Source organism: Cucumis melo, chromosome 4 (genome assembly GCF_025177605.1).
Source record: "Cucumis melo cultivar AY chromosome 4, USDA_Cmelo_AY_1.0, whole genome shotgun sequence".
Lineage (NCBI taxonomy): Eukaryota > Viridiplantae > Streptophyta > Magnoliopsida > Cucurbitales > Cucurbitaceae > Cucumis > Cucumis melo.
The window spans coordinates 32,082,567-32,105,891 of NC_066860.1; the positions used below are offsets into that span (position 1 = coordinate 32,082,567).

The window sequence follows — 23,325 nt, forward strand, 5'->3', positions numbered from 1 at the left end:
TGTGTAAATATATAATGATGAAATTTGAAAAAAGGTTTACTTATAGGTACCGTCTATTACTTTTTAACATTCTTTTTCTTTCTTCAAATTATGAAATATGAGATATATCATTACAACAGCAACGAATAATTATTACAAGAAAGTGAAGAAGAAAAAAAATTGATTTTGAATTTCATCTGAACGCCGCCGCTGTCAAATTGAAACCACCGCTGTAGCTCCGACCGGTAACTTAACCGGCCACTGACCAACCAAATACCCAAAGTTAGAAAACATAAACATAAATACATCAACACGACATCGTTTCTAAGTGCAAGTCTGTTTCCGAAATCCCAATCTTTCATTCACCAAGTCGTATTCCACATAGAAATTCTGCTGCTGGAAAGCCCCTAAAATCACAGACGGCCCACCACCGCCGCCGTCCTCCGTGTTATGCGTTACTACTGTCAAACATGCCACGCCGGAGCTACTGACTAAAGCGAAATAGTTATTCAACGGCAGAGCCCATTTCGCTCCACCTTTAAATTGGAAAATCAACTCCGGAAACTCTACCGATTTCTCCTTCGAAATGTCGAAACACGGACGTAATCCAGTGAGAGTTTCCACATCGGTGGCTCTCGTCCGATTTGCCAATTGCTTCTCGAACTCTTGCGCCACCACATCCAAGACTGGTTTGTCCATAAACGTGAAGGTTGAGCCGGAATCGATGATAGATCCGCCGTTCCCGTCGGGGCCCGGCACTAGATACTTGTATGGAACCTTCACAGCCTGGTTTCCGACAATGATTTTCCGTATGTTTAAGTAATAGTATTCTTTATAAGCATGGTTAGAAACAGAAGGGTTCTGCCGGAATGACGTGTAGGTAAGGCCGCTGGTCTTCACGCCGGATGAATCTAAAATCAGCTGGCCGGAATGCGCCGAGTCGTCGAATTTCCGAGACGCAAGGCAGTAAGCGAATTTCTTGAGACCCATTTGCGAGGGGAGCGATTCAGATCCTCGGCCAAATCCGGCGATTCCAGAGGGCTGATGGATCGACAAAAACGAACACCCAACAACAAAATTAGGGATTTTTTTATTAGGAAAATCAAGGGTTTCTGATAGCAAAAGCCCAGCCGTGGAACCGGAACCATATTGAACAACGTAAGCAGGGCAAGTTTGGGTACAGTTCTCTGTTTTGGGGTTACAACTCCGGCACTGAGATTTGACATCTGGACCAAAAATCCAGGCACATTTGGGATTCTGGCAACCGACAAGCTTAGAAGAGGAAGACAATTTGGGGACAAATCTGGGGATTCCGGTTGGATCTATTTTGGGGAAGGAACATTCAGTACAGAGATATCGGGAAGTACAAGGGAACCAAACGAGGCTACTACCCGTATCGAAGATCAAATGCAGAGTCTGTTGCGGAGTACCAAAGCTGAGTGGAGTAGAGTAAGCTCCATAGCTATGGGGGGAGAGAGGGGACTTGGAAACAGAGTTGGATTTGGGGGTTTTGATACGGTGGGCTCTGTTCTTGGAAGCAGAGGCGAGGAAAGTGAGAGCTTGGAGTGGATCTGAAGAAGAAAGGTGGGGAGAAGAGTTGAGAGGGAGGGTGATGGGATTAGAGTTGGAAATGGCGGAAAGAGAGGAGAAGAGGAGAATGTAGAAGAAAGAGAGAGGGGAAGGAGAAGCCATGGAAGAAGATTGGATTGTAAAGGTAATGGTGTAATATTATTATGGATTGGATTGGATTGGATTGGAAAGGTATGAAGGGAATGTGGAGTTGTGTTGATGAGAAGGGGTTGAGAAATGAAGAATAGAAATATAAATGGAGAGGAAGAAGGGACAAAGCGGTGAGCTGGAAGCAGAGCTGCGGTTTTAGAGAAGAGAAAATAGTTACAAATGAAGGTGAGCCACGTGGAGAACACTTTCGTAAGAACTTTCACGGTCACGGTCACGGTCACATGATACAAGACATAAGGGCTCTTTTCGGCCGTTGGAACTTGGGAGTGATGAACATGCTATGGTTTTCATCGGTCATTGTCTAGCTAGTAGTATATGAGTCATTTTTTGTTTACTATTTTCCTTTCTCCTTTCTTCTTTTGTTAACAATAACTCTAATTTCATCTCAATGATTATCTTATAAGAAAATATACATGTAAAATCCTAACTATTTTCTATAATACTAAGAATAAAAATTTAAAATAACATATAAAAATACATATACCCAATTTTGAAATTTTAAAATTTATAAAATATTTAAATACATATTCACTATTTTTTAATTTGGGACATAAAAATAATATATAAATTAAATATTGTTCATATTAAAATTCAAGATTAAATTAAATATATAAATAATAAAATAAATTTTTTTAAAAGTAGAACATTTAACCAAATATAATTTTATTTTTTTAATCGTTTTTTATATGAAACGTTAAATAGTTTGTAAAATTTTTCAATTTTTTTAAAAATCTAATATAAAAACTTAATAAATATAAAATATAAAACAGATATAGCTAAATAGTAAATAAATTTTAAAATTAGATTTAAAATTTAGAGATCAAACAGAACATTTATCTAAAATATTGACAATTTAAAATTCAAAATTAAATGAACATATAATTATGAAATATTAAGAGAAGAACAAAATAAAAACAAATTTAAAATATTAAACATTTATAGAGAGATTAATAAAAAAACAAGAAATATTAAATACGTTCATATAAGAAATTAATAAGAAAAAAACAAATTAAGAAATAAAAAATAACAAAACTTTTAGAAAAGTGAATACAAGTACGTTTCCCCGCCGATGAGTCATCAAGAAATCTTAGGACATAAAGTAAAGGAAATTAAATAAGGGTTCCTGAAAAATAGTTCACGGATCAAGACCTCATTTTCAAGTCTTTACCTTTGTTTTCTTATTTTCTTGAGTCGGGTTATTTCTAAATATAAGAGTTGTAAACGGCAGGATAAGGAATGAACTTGAAATTCCTAGGGAGCCAACTATCTTTCTTGAGTCAATAAAAATAGGATTACCTTTTTCCAATTTTAAAAATAGAGAAACAGAAATTACTATTAAACACATCTGTTTCTTAAAAATAAGAAATGAAAACAATAAACAATAAACGTGAATGTTATTAAATATGTTCTCAAGCGTATCTAATACTTTTTTTTAACGTTTTTGTAAAAATAATAAATATAATTTATGAACGTAATTTTTTAAACATATTTTGTTAAAACTACATGAAACACTTTAAAAGTAATTTATTTTTTAAAACAAGAGTTAAGTAACGTGTGTTAACGTACATTTCTATCCATCCTAAAACTTTTGTAACGAATTTGTTAGAAAAAAAAAAAGTGAACTTAGCTCAAATCTTCCAACATTTTGAAGTTCAATAAATTATAATGGAAGGATTTAACAAGTTTAAAAAGTTAATTAATTTTTGGTTTTAAGGAAAAATTCACAAATTTAAAATGGATATAAAGACAATCAAATTATGCAATATCTAAATTCTAAATTTTGGAGAAAAAGTTTTTTAAAAAAACTTTTAAAGAAAAAGGTTTCATTTTATCCTTCTTAAAAAAATATTTTTATTTATAAAATGCAAAACAATCATCTATATATATAATATAAAATTTTAGAGGAAAAATTACTCACTTCCCCTTAAAATTTTATTTAGGTTATACTTGAGTTCCTAAATTTTCAAATCCAACGACTTTATTTATAAAGATCGTATTTTGTAGTATTTTTTATCCTCTCTCTTTCTTTCCTCTTTAATTACTAGATTATTTTTTCAATAAAAAAGAAACAACATGAATCTATAAACTATTAGTAAACATATTGCTATTTTTTATTCATTTTTCATTTAAAATGAGAAAACTAAAAACAATAAACATTGAAATTGAAAAAAAAAAAAAAAGGAAAGAAAGAAAAACTTTATTAAACATATTCTAAAGTTTGGGTGTTGAATTTGGAATATATAGCTTCAAAAAAAAAAAAAAACAAAGAACATTCTTTTACTCAATTTTATATGTTACCCCCTCTTTGGCCCTTTTTTTTTTTTTTTTTTTTTTTTATTTTGTCCCTTCATTGCGCAAAGGAATGGGTTCTTCCTTAAGAAGGTTTCCTTCCTTTACTCTCTCCTTACAAAGTATATATTGGGATGGAATAAATAAATAACAACCAACCACTACTTTGGTATGAGAAAGATAAGGTGTGTGACACTTTTTAACTACCACTTACCTTTTGCATTTTTAATCAACATAACAACATCATTCATTTATTTACTTAATTCCCTAATTCACTCATTTTATATCTCTCTTTTATTTACTTCATACTTCATACCACCACCCTTTTAGTTTTCTAAACAGTTATTAAATTATCTTTACTTTTTCTCTATTCTTTTTCCAACTTTTCCTACTCAAATATTCATATATCTCCTTTTTCTGATCATGAAAGGACATACACTTTATGATGAAAGAATTTCCCTTTTTTTTTTTTGTGGGTTATGTATGTAGAGGATGAATAAGTTCGATGCTTCCCTACGAAGAATGCATAATTAAATTACTTTTATTTTAATGTATAAAAACATGTTTTTTGGCACTGAAAAAGAGGAACATTATTGGAGCTTTACCAGATCTTAGGTACTGTTACAATGAAAGTTGTCATTCATTTCATTTTCATACCTTCAACTTTGACTTTCAAACGATGGAAAAAAAAAAAACATTTTTACATTATTCAAATTTTCTAATTGTTAAATATTATGTCGTTCTAGTAAAAGTTCGATATACTTAGCATATGTATCACTCAACTTCCTCTACTAATAATGAATCTAAAGAAAGTTATATACCATGATTTGGAGTTATAAAAAATTGATGTCTTCACCTAACGAAGTCAGAGTATATATATGAAAAAACTAAAATAAATTAAATTATAGAAAGCCTTCATTATTTATTTAGGAAGTATGCGTTTTGTTTTATATATAAATACTGTCGAGATTAATATGTGTATATATCATGGAGGGATGATACATACCATGTAATTATAGTTTAATGTTTCGATCAAAGTTCTCCAACAACGAATGAAACAAGATATTTACGTTGGTCATTCTTTTTTTTTTTTCTCTCTCTCTATTGGAATTATGAGATTGAGACAAAATGTAGACATTATTTGCAATTTGGATAAGAATTGGTAAGGTAAGGTTTGAGATGAAAGTCTAGTTTTTTCTTTTTTCAATTAAAGTCCAAACTTATATCCTTTTTTTTTTTTTGTTTCAACCACCTTTGAGTTGTTGATCCATTTAATTTGTGATTTATCTAAATCAATTTTGAAATTTGTGACCAACCACTTTATTTATTTCAAATCAAACATGAATATATATACATATATGTACGAGATGCGATGATGAAAGGAAAGAAAAAGAAATGCCATTCAAATTTTCATTTTGGATTAAATCTACACCGGAATCTTCAACTTTTAAATTTTCTTCTACCACGCTTTCAACCCCCTTCTATAGTTATTTTTTAAATTGAAAAATTGTATTGACATTTTTTTTACGTATTACAAATATGATAAATATAATGGCTATCAGACGGTTATCATAAGGTTATCAGAGGGCTATCAGATGTTATATGTTTTAAAATTTACTACTTTTGCAATTAAAAAATGTAGTTACACTAACTCTATTTTAATAAATTCTTTTGCTATTTATGCAAAAGCCCCTTTTAAATTTTAATGATTGAAAGAAATACTACAAACTTGAAAGTACATTGACTAAAATGAACATTTTGATACTTCAACTACGAAGAGATTTAGAGACTAAAATGAAATTAAAAATTTTATTTAATTTTTCCCTTGCACGTTTCTAAAAAAGAAATTAAAATATGCACAACAGGTTGATTTTGAACAAAATCAAATTTATAAGCAAGTGATTTTCATATAATGATTTTAGTATATTTTAAAAGTAGTTTTAGATCCATGAAATTACTTAAAAAAGCTTTACATTTGAGAATTATTATTTAAAAGAAAGAGGTAATACATTTGAGATTGAAAAGAATTAGAGAAAACAATAGAGAATATTGAGAGAAAAAATCCAACGAAAAACTTAGGAGAGGATGAGGAATAAGAATGTTTATGGAAATATACGCACAGACGTTGAGAATGTGTTACAAAGATATAATAAATATATTCAACAATAATTTCTATCATATCTTTTGCCTTACAGGAATCTGTGGACCGAATGTCCAATAACCTTATCCGTTGCATATGGACTTGTTGTACGGGCTCAGACCTCAAGGCCCTCAAGGATTGGCCCAATAAATACACTTTTATACATGGCCCAAATAACTTTAAATAACTTCAACTGTCTCTCAACCTTAAAAAAGGATTTAATAGATCTAAACTTTAAATATAAATTTAAACTTCTTTAGGAAAAAGCTGTGAATAGTTGTTGTTCTTTTCCTGTTAAAAAATAATTTAAATATAGTATTCTTTTTTAAGTTTTTTAAATTTATAAACCATGAATAAGATGATGGGTTATATCTAATCTTCTATTAATTGTATTATACTAGTAGATTCTTTTGATGTACTTTGTAGAAAAAATTTATTGGCCATCAAAATTCATTTATAATAACCACTCCTCTTCAAATCAGACTTAAAATTGTACTTCAAGAAGGCAAGATTGATTGAGCTAATAGCTCACCTAATATTCAGCTAACAAAATATTAATATATATTAGATATTCGTATCCAAACTACAAAATATATATATATATTCAGCTAATAGCTCACCTGATTTTCTATTATTGCTGTATGCTTTTTATTTTCTTTATTTTTTGATTTCATGACACTATGCTATATATATAGGTTTAATTTAATTGGTTTGTATATTAAAAATCAATAAACAGTAGGGCTTATTTATACATAGTGGAGAGCTAAATATCTTTTAAACACGTAAGATGTGTTTAGAGGAAAAAATCAAAACTTTTCACTTCACCTAGAAATAACTAGAAATTGGTCCTTAAATTGTCAGATTTCAATATTGCAAATCCAAATTGATGCAAATTCAAATTTATCGCATTTCAACGACTGATAGCGATAGTTATGTTGATTGATCAAATATCAATTACAAAACATGTGTTGATATCAACGTGGATACTGATCAAATATAGATGTCAAAAACATTTGTATCTTATTTAGCTTCGCTTCATATTAATCTAAGCCAGAAGTGTTTTAAATTTAGACCGGCATAAAATCAAAACCACAAAGTTGATCGTCTTCTTTGCCTTTTTCCAACAACGAAATCTTTCTTCAATTTATTTTTCAGACATTTTGTCAAGACCTTCACGTGTGTAGTATTTGCTCTATAGAATCGGGTGTAAACGTATCGATATTACTAAATACAATTGATATCTTCAAAAGATATGACAGAAAAAAAAAAAGAAAATCTAGTGATGAATCTTGAATGAGAAGATCTTCTTTCTACTTTGTCTGCAAATCCAAACAAAAGCAAGTAGAGACTTTGAGCTCAAACCCCCCACCCCTACCCCAAGAAAGCAAAAAAGAAAAGAAAAAAGAAGAGACAAGAACAATAATAATATGAGACAGAGGGAGCCCCAGTTTCTCTACTGTCTAATCGGAGGGTTGTGATTATAGGGACTCAACCTGCCAGCCGGCGGCCTGTCTGTCAGATTCCACACGTGTGCGTTCTGTGTGTATTTTCCTTTCTCAATTTTCCGCCGCTCTCCATTAAATGTGCTCACACATACTACTGTCATGGCTAAATATTTTTACATATTTCACTGATAGTAAGGATCAAGGGATAAACAAATTTTATTATTTGAGAAACATTCGTATAATATAGAATCGAAGATGCGAATAGAATTATTGAGGTTTTTTTATGATACTCGGTCTAAAATCGTAAATAACACATAAAATGTATACAAGTTAGGTTTTCAAACCATTGCTCTTGAGCCTCTACTAGAGCATGCTGTGCTCTTAAACTCTTGTGTTTTGGTTCGGTTTATTGAGTTGCAAAAAAGTATCGCCGCCTCTCACTTCTAATTGATGTTGATGTGAGACTTTTTTTTTTCTTTCATGTTTCCAGCAATTCTATATTTTTAAATGAATTATCATTTAGTATATGTTTCACCTTTAACAAGCCCACTTTTCTTATTTTGTTACACTCAAAATATATATGTTCTGTCTTCATATAGCTTGACTTTAAATCACATTGTAATATTAAACAAACATTTTCACTTTTTGTCGCATCTTTTATATATTCAATTCGAGTTTGTATGACGACAAAATTGCCACGGAAGAAAATTGAAAAGTCCCATATATTATTTGTCCTCTTTGTCAACCACCAATTTACACTCGAGTATAATTATTCTATAATTACATTTGTGTGAACTTTACTCATCATATAAATCAGAACGTCGTGTATATGAAAAACGTTTCCAAATATTTAAGATGGCTAAATTGGTTTCACTGTCGTTATTATAGTAATTACTTTTGAAAACGTTGAAAATTTAATGGGGAAGGTCATATGTGATGTCCATATATAATACTACTGTATTACTTCAATTTGAACATATATAGTTAATACATATTACATAATGTGTACTAATTCTGTCAAAAGTACTTGACATCATTTATAGATAATTTCTTAATTATAATTTAAATTGATACGAGTAAAAGTAGAATCCAACGTACGTATATATATGCATATGATTCGTATGAGTTTCGATTGAATGGTTAAAGTTTGTGGATATTGGACAAGTTTAACCTAATTGGAAAAGTTGAACAAATGATTGCATTATTAGTGGAGGGGATTGGGATGCTTCATTAAACTTCTTGATCTCAAATAATTTGACATCCGATACATTCCAAATTAGAGTTGATCACTAAGAAAGTGTTGGTTGGTGAAAGCTTGTTAACTAAGCTAAAATTGTCTAGTTTGATTAATAGATTTGCCTCATTGCTGATATGGATTGAAGTGAATACGAAATTTGACTACTTGGCTTCTCTAGGTTTTGGTTAATATAAAGATTGATCGAGATGGAATCAAGGTCAATTAATGTGTTCTATCAATAAAAGGAAGTTTCCACTCAATTCCTTAATATGTGATAGGAATAATATCATTGTGTATACATGAGTAAATCTGAGTCTAAAGAATTTTCATTTTTTTTTCTTGAAACATAATTTTACTTTGGTATACAAGTTTCAAGAATAATTTACAAGATAGAACAAATTATTTTTCTTATAAATGCAACACTTCATTCACAAAATTCAATTAATTCTGTTGTTTAGAATTATAAATTAAACTTTAAAGAATTTATGAAAAGGGAGACAAGTAGTGTTTAATGACAAAACTCAAAATGCAATTTTCGTAGTAACATTTGAATAATTAATTATATCTCTTTTCAAATGGGGTTAATATTTGAAAGAACATATTTTTTTAATGAAAAGAATTAATACAACTCATGAAACTGAAGTGATGTAACCCAAAATGAAAAGTCATATACCGTTTCTTTCGATACTCAATTTTAAAATGGTCTCATTCAGTAAAACCTTATTGAAACTTTATCCTAAAATTAATTATGAATAAGAAAAATAAGTCATATATCTTTTAAATATATGTAAGGTGTGTCGGTATAAAATTAAAATTAACGTAGATGAGTGAAGTGGTATGAGGTAAGGTGGGTTAAGTTGATGGGTGATGAGTTTATATAAAGTTTAGGCAGCCTTCAGAATTGACCTAATTAATGGACGTGATGAGGGAAGAAAATAGTGGCGATGTGTCTGTCACAGCTTTGTTCATCGAAATTTTATTTACAACACTAAACCTATAATTGTATTTTAAAAAAGAAAAGAAAAAGTTGGGAAATTTAGGGGGTGAAGAGCCGCACCGCACCGCATATCCATTCATAATGGAAGTGTCGGAGAAGAGATATGAGTTTCCTTCATACAAGGCTACAAGAAAAAAGCTTTATGGAGAATTTTCTTTATTATTTCTTTTTTATATTTCAATTACTTAAGAGTTTGATTTTAAAACACATCAATCAATCAAAATGCGGAATTCAAGCAGACATAGGTATAATGATTACGATGTGTGTTTTTTTGTGACTTCCTAACCCCAACCTACTATTAATATTTTATGTTATGTTACTGTTTTAATTTTGTTGGCTAATTTTTATAAAGGCAACAAGGGAGAGATTTTTAACTGTGTTGGTGAGCTATGTTTATATTAAAGAGGGAGTGAATTTTATTTACCTTCTAGGTACAGTTCAACCTCTTGGTAACAGTACATCAGAAATTAACCAAGCTCGACAACTCTGTTAACCCTACAATAAAAGCAAAGTAGAAATCTATTAATTAGTTAGAAGTCCTTTCTCTCAACTTCTATGTAACTACCTTGTAAAGAAGTTATAAATAGAGAATCTTAGATGAGGAAAATGTAAGAGAAAAAGAAAAGGAAGACTCATATGAAATGCTATCTGTATTCTTGAAGAATTTGAAATAAAATGCTCGATAGTTTGCTTCACACAGTGTATGTAGGCTTATATAGCTGATCCATTATAAATACCTTGTATTCTTCTGCTCAATTTCTTTGAAAAATCGCCATTGACGAATTTCCCCAACACTCACGAAATAAAGAAGATGAATCGGTGAAAGGGGTTTGTTTTGTCCTTCTCTCTTTTTTTTTGTTTCTCTTTCATGTTGCATGATAGAAAAAACACATAAGTGAAGGTTGAGTGAAAGAGAAGCAAGCAAAAGTCTGTGATAACTCTAAGTCTGGTGGTCTATTGCTTCTGCACAATAGCCCTCCAGAAACTTTTATTAAAAGCAATAGTTTATTAAAGGAAAAATTGAGCATTACATTGGACGACGTGTCAAATACATTACATTGGAGGAGCCTGAATATATTGAATGTGAGGGGAGCTCAAGCTTAGGAAGGCCTAAGTTGAAACGTTGAAATGAAAGATATACATAAGTTACTAAAGAGGGAGTCTATTAGATAACCACTTTCGTTGTAATGGTTAAACTTTTTATATGTAATAAAGTTTTGTTCCACCTGGTACACTGTCCCCCTCACTTACGTGATTTTGCATCAAACTGGGTCATCAATTTTTCTATCATTATTTTTCAACATGTTTTCATAACTATCTTATACATTGTTGTGACATCATGTTTGACATTCCATCTCTATTAGATCTACTTACTTTTTTTTTTAATTTACAAAAGAAAAATTAGTAAATTTCATTGTAAAATTAAAAAGAAATGATGAATAAAGAAAAACGTAGAAGAAAGTATTAAACAAAAGGAACTCGTTTGTATCTAGTTTCTTGTTCGATCAATTTTCTTGAGTATCATTCAACATTTATTGAAAAAAAACGTTTAAAATATTCTTCTAAATTTTATTTTCATGAAATGAGGTAAAAATGAATCGAATTTCAAATAAATAAAAATTTCTATTTTCGTCGATATAAGTAATTTAAGAAATGCAGCGAGGGTTTTTATTATCATAATTTTTTTTTTGCTATTTTTGCAAATGCCTTTGTTAAAATTGAATGTGAAAATTTAAATTTAAAAGTATAAAATGAAATATTAAATTATTATAAATGGCAAAAATATTTACAAAATTTTATAGACTTCGATCCATTAATATTATTAATAGACATGAATAGAAGTTGGGGGATAAATTTGAAATTTTGATATATTTTCTAAAAAATTTTTTGTTAATTTTGATTTTAAAATCAATTGTACACATATCCTACCTGAGACATTGGACATATTCTTGAAAGAGCATACCCAATCTTTTAAAAAGAACATTAAAGGAATCTTGATATTAAATTAAAAATAAATTTGTATGGTATTCAAAAGAAATTAAAGATCCTACCAACTTTCAAATTCCAAATTCTCAATACACTTTTCAACCTCCAAACCTAAACAAAAATCTGAAGTCTTATTAGCCAAACATCAACTTCACTTCTTCAACGACCCATAAAAACAAATCCATATATTTATTTTTGTATACACACTATTATCCACACGGAACAATTACATCTCTATGAATATAAATAAACATCTATTTTTTATTTATTTTCTTATCTAAAATACATCTAATCAATATTTTTAATATCTATATCTATATATATATATATGAACATACAATAATAATATATAAAAACTCAGTAAATATTTAGTCAAATAATTTTTTAAAAAAAGTTTACATTTTGATTGGCTAATCACAAAAGAAAAGACTTAATTAGTGGAGATTGATGGAGATCTGGGAAGCATGAATTAGTTTACTCTTTTTTTTTTCTCTCTTTTTAATAGTCATAAAAAGTGCAAAACATAATAATTATGAATATTTTCCATTGGAGGGCTTGGGAAAGCAACCTTATTCACACGTAGGCAACACGGTCAAACCTAACCAATGGGTTAAAATACGTATGCAATTACAATATAATAAAGAATTGAACTAAAAGGCAACACATAGTATTATTGTATTATATTATATACAATGAAGAGTTTAATAATCAATTAGTTTATCTGTTCTTAACACAAAAGTCTTACTTACACAAATATTTAATAATGGCCTTGGGAGAGATCATATCCCCCATCTTCAAACCAAACATGCCACTTATTTTAAGTTAAACAAAAAAAATAATATTCTTATATAATACATATGGATGGTACATACTTATATGATATTACAGTGAAATTATAAAAAGCAAGTTAGAGATAGTCCTGAGAAGAAGCTACTCATTTTATTTTGTGTATATATTTCATATATATTTATATAACATAGAGGAGATATTGGTCTTAAATTTTAGTTTTTTTTTTCTTCTAGACTTTAAAAGAAGCAAATAACACGAAAGAATATTTTATAACGATTTAAAGGTTTTTTTATAGTTTTTTTTTTTTTAATTGAACATGTTATTCACGAACCTCTTTTTTCAATTCAATTTTTAAAAAGTAGGAAGAAGATGTTTGAAAAGTACCTTTAAATAGTTTTGAGCCATAGATAACAAAATGAATGAAAATTATTTAATAATAAATTATATAACTGGTGTGTGTATATATATATTGAACAAAATCATTATGAAACCAACCTTGCCCATAAAAATTTAGGTCATGTGGAAGGAAAAGAGATTTGTTTTGATATATTCCTAAATCTATGGGTGCAAGTTTCAAAATAATCGTGAAAGAATGACTCATTTGGTTTGAACAATTATCTCAAACAAATAAAGTTTTGAATACCAAATATTCATCAAATCAATTTAATTGACTATCAAACCCAAAAGTTATGGCTCAATTTTCTTTGGATTTCTTTTTTCAAATTTCAATTTGATTTTTACATAGTGCCGTTTTAGATTTTGTTTGTAATGTCAGGAAAAGATTCAATAAATTGGTGTCAATTTAAAACGTTCTTAAATTAATAGGTTAATTCTGAAAAATCAAGTTCAACCTTCACTTTATATACCTTTAAATCTAACGTAAACACAATTAGAAATTATAAGGAAAAATTTAAAATCTAAAACTAATCGACATTGGAAGAGAAGGATTATTATATTATGTTTAGTTCAAATAAGTAAATATCATTCAAGAGATTAGAAATTCGAATTTACAAGTTTAGTTTAGGAAACTTTTCATGAAGGCTTCTAAAACTTAAAATAAAAATAAGTTCATAAACTTTTAATTGAAAATTTATTAGACATAATATAAAAAGTTAAAAGATTTATTAACACAAATTTTGAAAGTTTATAAATTTACAAGAGAACAATTTTTAAGTATACGAGGGTAATATAAATGGATTGTCTACCTATAATTTGTATGTTTTATGAGCAGTTATAGTATTTCAATTCTATTAGAATTTGGTGAAATGTGAAAAGAAAACCTAATGATTAAAAATTCCATCATTACTTGTCCACAATTACATCAATAAATGATTGGTAGCTCATTTTTAAGTGTCAATATCATCAAAGAAGCTTTAGAAAAGCAAGACTAAACTTAAAATGGGTAAAGTCTCTTGTTACCCCCTTGTAGAACTCTATTTTTGATATCTCCATTCATCTTTGAGCTCAACAACGAGATTACAAGAGTTAAGTAGGGTGAAATGAAGTATAAGATAGGTAAATCAATAGTTGTCGTCTAAAATAATTCATATATATGTAAAGATAAAATAATCTTATAATAAGATGGAGAATGATAAAGATGGGATGAAATTTTGTTAATTGATAATAGGTGTGCCAAAAACGTTATCCTGGAGAGGAAAGGATATAATCACAAAAAATGTTGTAATTTGACCAACTATAATTATCATATAAAAGTAATTTTCCTCATGCTAATTAATATTATCAACAAACTAAAATCACATGAGGCTACGTAATTCTTTAAATATTTTGACTGACGTGGGACCCAGCTTATGATATTATAAAAACCAAACCACATCCACGTGTCATTTTTCTATTCAACCAGATTTATGGGTCCACGCGTAGTAGATAGCGTCAACACATTCGTAATCAAAGACCAATTTTTTTTTTTCTTTTTTAAAAAAGAAAATTTATAAAATAAGAAACCAAAAGAAAAAAAATAAAATAATAAAAAAGAGTTTATCTCCAATTTTTCCTCTTTCGACTTTCCACACTATTTTATTATTTTTTTTTTTTTTAAAAAAAGAGTAACTCTGTTTAAATTTTCAGAAAAGAACAAAAATTATGCCGTTTCTTTCAACTTTTATTTTTGGCAACAAAATAAATAAATTAAAATTTCAACTTTCTTAGAAAAATAGAGTGCTTTCTACACCCTCCCCCCCCCAAGTGAACGTGGGTGAGGAGAGAGTTTTGGTGTTTATATAAAGAATTAAGAAGATACTCACTTTGATTTCATTCTCAAACCTCCCTCTTCCCTTTCTCTTTTCTCTTTCTTTTCTTCAACAACATCACTCATTTTTCTATACCAAATTTAAAACAACAACAAAAAGAAAATGGAAGAGACAAAGTCCAGATTCAAGAGAATTTGTGTGTTTTGTGGAAGCAGTTCTGGGAAAAAGCCTAGCTACCAGTCTGCAGCTATTGAACTTGGTCAAGAACTGGTAATTTCTCTCTCTCTCTCTCAAAAATCCATGGAAGTTAACTAAGATCCAAATTTCATGGCTTTTTATGTTCATCCATGTTCATTCTCTAATGGGTTTTGCATTTTTTTTCAATACCCATTTCAAAAAATTCCATATTTTTTATACCCAAGTATCATTTATTGACTTTAGGAAGCAAATTCAACCATATTTGGACATAAAGTCTTTTCTCTTAATATTCCTCTCTATTAATGCGCAAATGGAGCTTTTTTCTTCTTTAATTCCTTTCCCTCTTCTAAAACTCTTCTCCTTCTTTGTATTTTCGAATAAATACTTTTATCCTAACTCATCAGCTTAAGCTTTGAGACCTTCCTGTTTGGAAGGTGATGGAATAGGGTTTATGAGAGAGAGAAAGACAGTGAGAATTGAGCTGTAATCTGCCTGTCAGTTAAGCAGCCTTCTTGCATGATCTAAAGAAGTTTTATTTATCGAAATATTTGAACATCTCTCTTTTTTTTTTTTCCCTTCAATTTTGCAAAAAAAAAATGGTAAATTAGAATAAGTGGAAGGGTTTTTGAATAAATATATATTCAACTAGGAAATTAAAAACCAGACGTGCTTGCTTGACATGATGAGAGTTTGAATAAGCGTGGTTTTCTAACTAAACTTACACATCTTTTCTTCACACTGCCCCATTTTTCTCATAATTAATGGCTCGGTTGATCAGTTTAATTTTCTAATTCCCCATTTCATAATTTTAAAAAAATCAGAACTTTTTCCATTTCCTTTTTCTTCTTCTTCTTGTTTAATAATTATTCAAGTATGACACGTGTTGATTATTTGATCATGTGTTTGAATCTTTCAATCGTTGTAGGTGGAAAGAAGGATTGATCTTGTTTATGGAGGTGGGAGCGTGGGATTGATGGGTCTTGTTTCTCAGGCTGTTCATGATGGCGGGCGCCATGTTCTAGGGTTTGTTTAATAATTCTCTCTTGCCCCCATTAATTTTTTCATCATTTCATGAAATTTCAAAACTTTTATTGATTTGACTCGATTGTTAAAATTAGCAGAACTCAACAATAACCGTCATTTTCTAAAGACGGAGATTGAATGTTCAGCCTCACAATTGTTTTACTCAACAGGGAAAAATAAAACACAAGACATCATTGATTATGATGATGAACATGAACTTTATTTTATTTTATTTTTTGGGTACTTTGCTTCTCAAACGAACTCAATTAGCTTTGGTGTAGCTTTTGACCTTTTATCATAAAGTTCAATTTTTTTTAAAAAAAAACTCTCTCTTTTTCGTAATGAATGGTAAATGTGGTAAAAGTCAAAAGTATTTTAGTTTACCATTTGAGACCAATTAATTTACAGCTTAAGTTCCTTGTCTGAAAAAAGATGGGGAGTTTTCAAGAATTGCACTCGAAAGCCATACCTTTGGGGTTCGAATGTTGGGTTATTGCATTCATCACGAGGAGTGTCTATTGGATTTATGTTGTCCCCTCCATTTGTTGGGGACATAAAAGCTCGTGTTTTTTTTTTCTCTCTTTTCTGGAAGCCGACAGTTTTATTTCATTATTATTTGTAGAACATCGAGGCATTTATGGCTTTTGAGCTTTATGTAGTCAATTTGAATATTATTTCCAACATTTCTATGAAAGTTCATCAAATAATTATTGATTAACCTTGTGTTTCTTTTTATTTATTTATTTATAATTTTTGTTTGTTTTTTCAGAATAATTCCAAGAACCCTAATGCCTGTGGAGGTATGCAGTTAGACACAAGTTTACGTTTTTAGCATTTTTTTTCCCTTTGTTTTGAAGGAATATATAATGGCTTATAATGAGTTTATAAATTTCAATACGTTTAGATAACTGGAGAGACCGTTGGAGAAGTTAAACCGGTGTCGGATATGCACCAAAGGAAGGCCGAAATGGCTCGACAAGCCGATGCTTTCATAGCTTTACCTGGTACAAAACACTTCTGATTCAACATTCTACCATATCAATAACATAAAGTTGATTAACTTTGTTTACAAATTAAATTTCATAGGAGGATATGGGACTCTTGAAGAGCTTCTTGAAGTAATTACATGGGCACAACTTGGAATTCATCGCAAGCCAGTGAGTACTAAAATAATCTAATTTAATTTCTTCACCTTTTGTATTCACTTTTTTTTTTTTTTTTTTTGTGTGTGTGTGTGTGTGTGAACATATACTTTCAATTTGCTACATTAAAACTCTTGAAAATTTTCATCACATTGGCAGACAATTGAAACATTTGGTCTCATCTGTAGATGACATGTCGTGTTCAAGGCATAATGGTTCTTTTTTTTTAAAAAAAAAGAAATCCATTGTTTGTGTTTGCAAATTGTTGAAATCATAATGGCTCTTTCACATGATATCCATGTTCTTGTTTGGTCCTCTATTTTATAATTCTATGATTATTAGCCTTATGGTTTCCTTTCCCATGTCTTTTGGAAAGAACACACCAAAATAAGAGAAAAAAAACTCCCATTCTTTCAACACCCATTTACTATTAACTTGAGAAACAAGAAAAGAATATCTTTTCCTCCTAAATATTCCATTTTCTAAAAGTATATAATCCAAACCTTTGACCGCAATCACAACAACAAAAATATAATTGTTGGGTACTTGGTTGAGTCAATATCGATTGGTTCGAAAATAGATATAACGGGTCAAGCCGTTATCATAACCCATAGGTCAATATAACAATATCCATTGGAATAGAGAATCAAAACATGTGATTTCTTACTCCCATTTCACATGGGAAAGATTTCAAGCTTAAAAGATTTCCAATCCAAAGTCCCCCCTAATCATAACACAATTATGTATATTTGTTGGACTTTCAAAAAAAAAAAAAAAAAAGAACTAGATCAAATTGGTGGTCAAAGGAAGGTGTTTGATTCTTTTTTTTTTTTTTTTTCTTTTTGTTAATTAAGAAGAGAATTAATATAAGGATTAAACAAATTGCAGGTGGGATTGTTGAATGTGGATGGATATTACAATTCGTTGCTATGTTTCATTGATAAGGCAGTTGATGAAGGCTTTGTTTCTCCAACTGCACGTCGTATTATTGTGTCTGCTCCAACTGCCAAGGCTTTAGTCAGACAACTTGAGGTTCTTTTTTGTTTATTCTTTTTTTCAAATTAAATCATTATAAATTTACTTTTTAAGGGCACTATGTCTCTAATTCAAAAGCCAACTTAACACATTATAGCCCTTAGTTAAGGGTAAGGGTAACCAACCCCTACACTTTCCCATTTCTACGGAAATGGGCAGTTGTCCCACTTGTTTAATTAAAATTATATTAATCCCTTTGGGTACGTCTTAGTTGGTGTTTGGGGGCTTTTAATTATATTCTAATTACGTCAAACTGGCACACAATAATTTAATTAAATAGAAATTGGCCCCCTAAATAATGGAGATTAAGAGTTTTTATGTGTTTTCTTTTGTGGTAATTACGACAGGAATACGTACCGGAGTACGATGAGATAACGTCACAGTTGGTGTGGGAAGATGTTGAAAGGAGAAGTTACGTGGCCGAATCAGAGATTGCCACGTAATTCGTGGATGCAAAGTCTTTGGATTGAAAAAAGAAGGTGTTGTTTTGTCGTTTTCTTTGGGGTATATAATATTTTTATATAAATATATAAATATCATATATATATATATATATATATATATATATATATATATATGAGCAAAGCATGTGATCTTTGCATAGGCCATAGGGCAGCAACTTCCAACACAGGGAACTATCTTCTTCTTCTTCTTCTTCTTTCTTTCTTTTTCATTCTCTTTAATTTCCTTATGGGATTTTAGGTTTTCAAGTTTCTTATTTTTTATTTTTGTGGGCATTTTGGCCATTTTATGTATACGTGTTGGAAGTGAAAAGAAAAGGAAAATGGAAATAGAAAAGACTTCTCTCTCTCTCTCTCTCTCTCTCTTTTTCTTTTTTCACTCGATGTTGGTGTTAATTAAAATATTGCAACGGCAGTTCAAAGAAAACATGGGACAAAATCCAATCGCCTCTTGGATCGTTGTAACGCTTAAACTATCAAAGTTAGATCAGAAGTTTTTGACGACTCCACAATAAAAAGAGTCATTGCACTTGTACTACTTAGGTGTAAGTTAGAGAGGATTTTCCTCTGAAAAAAAGTAAAGATACTTGTGATTTATTGAGGGAGGAAAAAATTGAACAGTTAAAGAGAGTAAAACAAAGATTAAATGGTACTACAAGATGAACATTTAATATGGCCTAGATACATAGTGAAGTTGAATGGACTGTAGGGATAGATCGAAATGACGTTCCATTCCAACTTTGGAAGCATTTATGGTGTCAATTTAGTCAGTGGTATATATCCTACATTTAATTTTTATAATAAAGATGCCATTTTCATTATTTATTTATTTATAAAGAAATACTCTTAAAAGGAATAAAATTAGACACTTTGTATGGATTTGACTTTCAAGTAATGAATGGTAGGTGTGGGCATGTGAGGCACATGTTTAATCATTAATGTTTCAATAAACATTTATAAATTTTTGCATTAATTCCATTCCATCATAGATTGTGTACTGCTAAGCAATCAAAACAAATACAACTTCTTCTCGGCTCAGTCATTCCTTCCCCTTTTCAGTTTTGAATGATAAACTCAAAAACAAAGATTTATAAATATATATATATATATATATATATATATATATATATATATATATATATTTATAAATCTTAAAAGAAAAAATATGCTTTTTTCTTAAAAGAAAAAAAAGGCATAGATAATACTTTATACTTTATATTTATGTACTTGGTAAAGAAATTCCAAGATTCATTTCATTATCTATTCTTTTTCTTCTAAGAGATTATGGTTAGACCCCAATCTTTTGTAGTTTTGAAATGTTTGAGAAAATTTAAAATTACAAAACATATAGAAGCAATCATCTCATCATTTTGTAAAAAGAGTTAACGGAATCTTGATATAATGGAATCCTAATAAGCTAAAACATTAAGGACAAAAACAGGATTTAAATAGAAATAATAGATGATTTCTATAGGTAGGTTTCAATCAAATAATTAAGAAGACAAATCAGGTTGTGTGCATCTACATAATTCTTGTCAAAAAGTACATAGCTACAGTAGAGAAATGGGGTTTTAATTAAAAGCTTGCAGGACTATCATCCAATTGACTCTCATCTTCGATTTCAACTTCCAAAATCTCCTGCATCAACAAATTATATTAACTATTCATACATGCAATCCAACTATTTAACCAAATTAAAAACTATACACAAAAAAAAGCTAATCAAACACATATTCAAAAATCAAAATCTTTAGTTCGATATCAATTCATATGTTACTCCTCTTTTTCTTTTTTTACCTCGATCAAAATTGTGATCATAATATTATTCTTTAAGCCTCTCAACATTTAGAGAAGAACACGAGACAAGAGTCTAGGCATAAAAGTATCTAAAAGTAGGAGGAAAAAATCATTTCACATGATCATGTGAAACGAAGATAAGAAATTGTTTAAATCTTATGCTGGAACTGAAATTTCGTTTTATTTTTATTACATCTTTCAATTTTCAAAACATTTGATTTTGGTCCTTAATTTCAAAAACAAATAAATAAATAAATAAATAAGAACAGGGATATTGGCCAAGTAATTTTAGATAAGACTTATGAAGAAACAAAATAATAACAAAGACTATGAAATTAAAATAGACATTTTGAAATTTGGGTGTTAAAATGGGGATATCTTTTTAAAATTTAAGGAGCTAAACAGATATTATGAAAATTCAAAATAAAGATAAATTAGAGATAAAGTTAGGTTGATTTTTTTAAACCTAAGAAATTGTACTTGAAAGATTCAATCTATTAGGACACTCTTGGCAAAGGCAGCTTTGACCCATGATAAAGCCACCAACTCCTAACAAAAAATTGATATGTCGATCGTTAAATGTAACTTACTCTACTACAATTGGAAGTATCATATATATATATATATGCCAATATACATTGAATTGACTTATTGATTCATTTTTAAAGTTAAATGAAACAATTAGTCTAAAAACTTTGATCGGTGTATACATTCAGTTATTTAGTTATGTCTTTCAACTTTTGATTTTGATTCTAGTAAAGTTCATATTAAGTATAAACATTATTATTTTAATGATCTGGTAAATGAGAGTGGTCAAGTCAAAATAGTCCATGCAAGTTAGACAAATTGTATACATTTTTCAAATTTCTCATACAACTATGCTAGTTTGATTAATGTGTCAAGTCAACCTTCTAAGTGTGATTAGTCATGCCAACAAGAAAATGACGAAGCCCAACCCAATAAGAAACCATTAATCCATAGATCTGTAGTGCAAACTTAATTAGTAAGTGATGGAGTTATTCTTAGTTTGATCTTTGTTGCTAGCTTTTGTTGAAGGCAGTGATTCTATTAAGGAGTAATGGCCAACTGGCTTAGTGTATTGATTAAAGAAGATTTTTGAGGTTAGTGCAGTAAATACTTGGAATATTGAAGCACTCGATCTTCCGTACAATATTTTCTCTTGTTTCCAATTTTCGTTCTCTTCGTTTGTTGTTTTGGGTTACATGGTATCAAACTGTTCAAATCTTTTGTTTTGTGTTTGAGATTAAATATTCATTGGAAATGAACTATGAAAACATTATTTGTGTAGATAAACTTCACCGGTGATAATTATATAGCTATAATTGGAGGCTATGCATGGAAGTTTTTCTTCGAGGACAAGATTTGTGAGATCTTGTTTCCGACGACGATTCGATTACAAAACATACTACGGAGAATGTTGAGACATAGAGGAAATGAATGGTTAAGGAGTTATCGAGCGTGTTCGTAATGAGAACTCTCTATAGAAAGTGTAGGAGACAATTAAAATTAAGGGTAGTTCACTCAAAAGGACACAATGATTGCAACATTTAGAGAACAGTGTTGCTAGAAAAACTCAAGGGTAATATTTCAGTTTCAGAATATTTTTTGAAAACTAAAACTTTATGTAATGTAATATCAGAAGTGAATAAAAGAGGGCCTATTACTATTAGACCGATGCTCGTTTCTGTCAGTATCTTATTCGTGGAGTGCATAAGAAGTTCATGCAGTCCATTCTTTTAATACAAGATTGGGTAAATCAACTTTCAATGGGTTTGGGTTGGAAATTTTGCTCTCGAACCAAGAAGTGTTGATGAAAAAAATGTTTGGCAATACCAAGCAATCTTATTTTAGGTGGAAGTTGTTCTCTATGCAAAAGAGAAGGGAAGAGTTTATTATTCTTCCAAACATAATCATTCTTGAAATATTATCGGTGACACTCTTATTTCTCTTTTTTCAAAATGATTGACTTTTTAAATTAAACAAAAATGCATTCCAAATATATTGTAGATAAAAATGTTTCTTCTTTAAAAAAAAAATTGTGAGAAAGAGTGAGACTTACGGGGATTCTGTTCTTCAAATAATTGCCGACCCGAGCTACGACTGTTGAACGCTTATGCCAAAATCGACCTTTCAGACTAATTTTGACAAATGGTCCGTCCAATTCAGCCAATTCCACCACTCCTGAATCGCTTTCTTCCCTCAATTTCATATCCCACTTCAATACCCTAAAATCCTACACTGATGAACAAATTAAATTCTCAAACCTGTAATGCCGACGGAGTCGTCGAATATCTGCGCTAGCTCCACACGAGCTTCCCCAAGTGCCTGTTTCACGTTCTCCTCCGTCAGATCCAGCGGCCGTTGATCTGGAACCAGCGTTGCCGAAACATTGAGTTTCCGCCTCGGTGTCCTCATTATCAATCGCAAACTGGATGGCGTCTCCGGCGGTCGGAACTTCGATATTGGAGGAGGTGCAGTGAAGAAGGTGGCGGCTGTTAATGATAAAGATGGAGGTGAGACGATGTTGTGGCGGAGAAATGGCGCCTGTAGCCGCATCGTGATTTTGAGGATGAGGATTCGGCTTTTTTGGCAAACTTTTGTGGTTAAGATTAGAAAAGCCGCCCTTTTTTCCTTCGCTGCTCTTTTCTTTGATTAGAAAAGTACTAAAAGAGAGAGAGAGCAAGAGATTTTTTGCCGCTGTAATTTTCATAGGAAGTGATGAAATGAAATGTAAATTAGTAAATTATCCTGTAGTTAAATGATTTGATTTCTTCTTACGTTAATCTTTACCTTAATACAGAATTTAATCAAAAGAAATTATGATTGAGATTGATTTTCT

General features: G+C 30.1%; 3 protein-coding genes across 3 annotated transcripts; 1 reads left to right on the plus strand and 2 right to left on the minus strand.

The window, feature by feature from the left end:
• On the minus strand, nt 1-1,865 carry LOC103486666 (probable aspartyl protease At4g16563). The gene has a single exon (XM_008444680.3). It carries the CDS (start codon nt 1,669-1,671, stop codon nt 304-306), a length of 1,368 nt encoding a protein of 455 aa, XP_008442902.2. The 5' UTR covers nt 1,672-1,865; the 3' UTR covers nt 1-303.
• Nucleotides 1,866-14,828: 12,963 nt separating this feature from the next.
• On the plus strand, nt 14,829-19,016 carry LOC103486665 (cytokinin riboside 5'-monophosphate phosphoribohydrolase LOG7). Its single transcript, XM_051084112.1, has 7 exons — nt 14,829-15,079; nt 15,933-16,030; nt 16,800-16,830; nt 16,935-17,034; nt 17,117-17,187; nt 18,061-18,204; nt 18,555-19,016. Exons 1-7 carry the CDS (start codon nt 14,972-14,974, stop codon nt 18,648-18,650), a joined length of 648 nt encoding a protein of 215 aa, XP_050940069.1. The 5' UTR covers nt 14,829-14,971; the 3' UTR covers nt 18,651-19,016.
• A 1,095-nt stretch (nt 19,017-20,111) lies between these two features.
• On the minus strand, nt 20,112-23,215 carry LOC103486663 (uncharacterized). Its single transcript, XM_008444678.3, has 3 exons — nt 22,751-23,215; nt 22,546-22,667; nt 20,112-20,306 (listed from the first exon to the last, which is right to left on the minus strand). The coding sequence occupies exons 1-3, from the start codon at nt 23,040-23,042 to the stop codon at nt 20,244-20,246; spliced, it is 477 nt and encodes a 158-aa protein (XP_008442900.1). The 5' UTR covers nt 23,043-23,215; the 3' UTR covers nt 20,112-20,243.
• Between the last annotated feature and the right edge of the window lie 110 nt (nt 23,216-23,325).

Bases quoted from the DNA above. Each gene is read 5' to 3' on its own strand.
- LOC103486663 (XM_008444678.3), bottom strand. From the start codon at position 23,042: ATGCGGCTACAGGCGCCATTTCTCCGCCACAACATCGTCTCACCTCCA. The intron at 22,668-22,750 runs GTTTGAGAATTT...AAAGCGATTCAG, and splicing joins CGACTCCGTCGGCATTACAG to GAGTGGTGGAATTGGCTGAA. The intron at 20,307-22,545 runs GTAAGTCTCACT...TTGTTGATGCAG, and splicing joins ATTTGAAGAACAGAATCCCC to GAGATTTTGGAAGTTGAAAT.
- LOC103486665 (XM_051084112.1), top strand. From the start codon at position 14,972: ATGGAAGAGACAAAGTCCAGATTCAAGAGAATTTGTGTGTTTTGTGGA. The intron at 17,188-18,060 runs GTGAGTACTAAA...AACAAATTGCAG, and splicing joins TTGGAATTCATCGCAAGCCA to GTGGGATTGTTGAATGTGGA. The intron at 18,205-18,554 runs GTTCTTTTTTGT...TAATTACGACAG, and splicing joins CTTTAGTCAGACAACTTGAG to GAATACGTACCGGAGTACGA.
- LOC103486666 (XM_008444680.3), bottom strand. From the start codon at position 1,671: ATGGCTTCTCCTTCCCCTCTCTCTTTCTTCTACATTCTCCTCTTCTCC.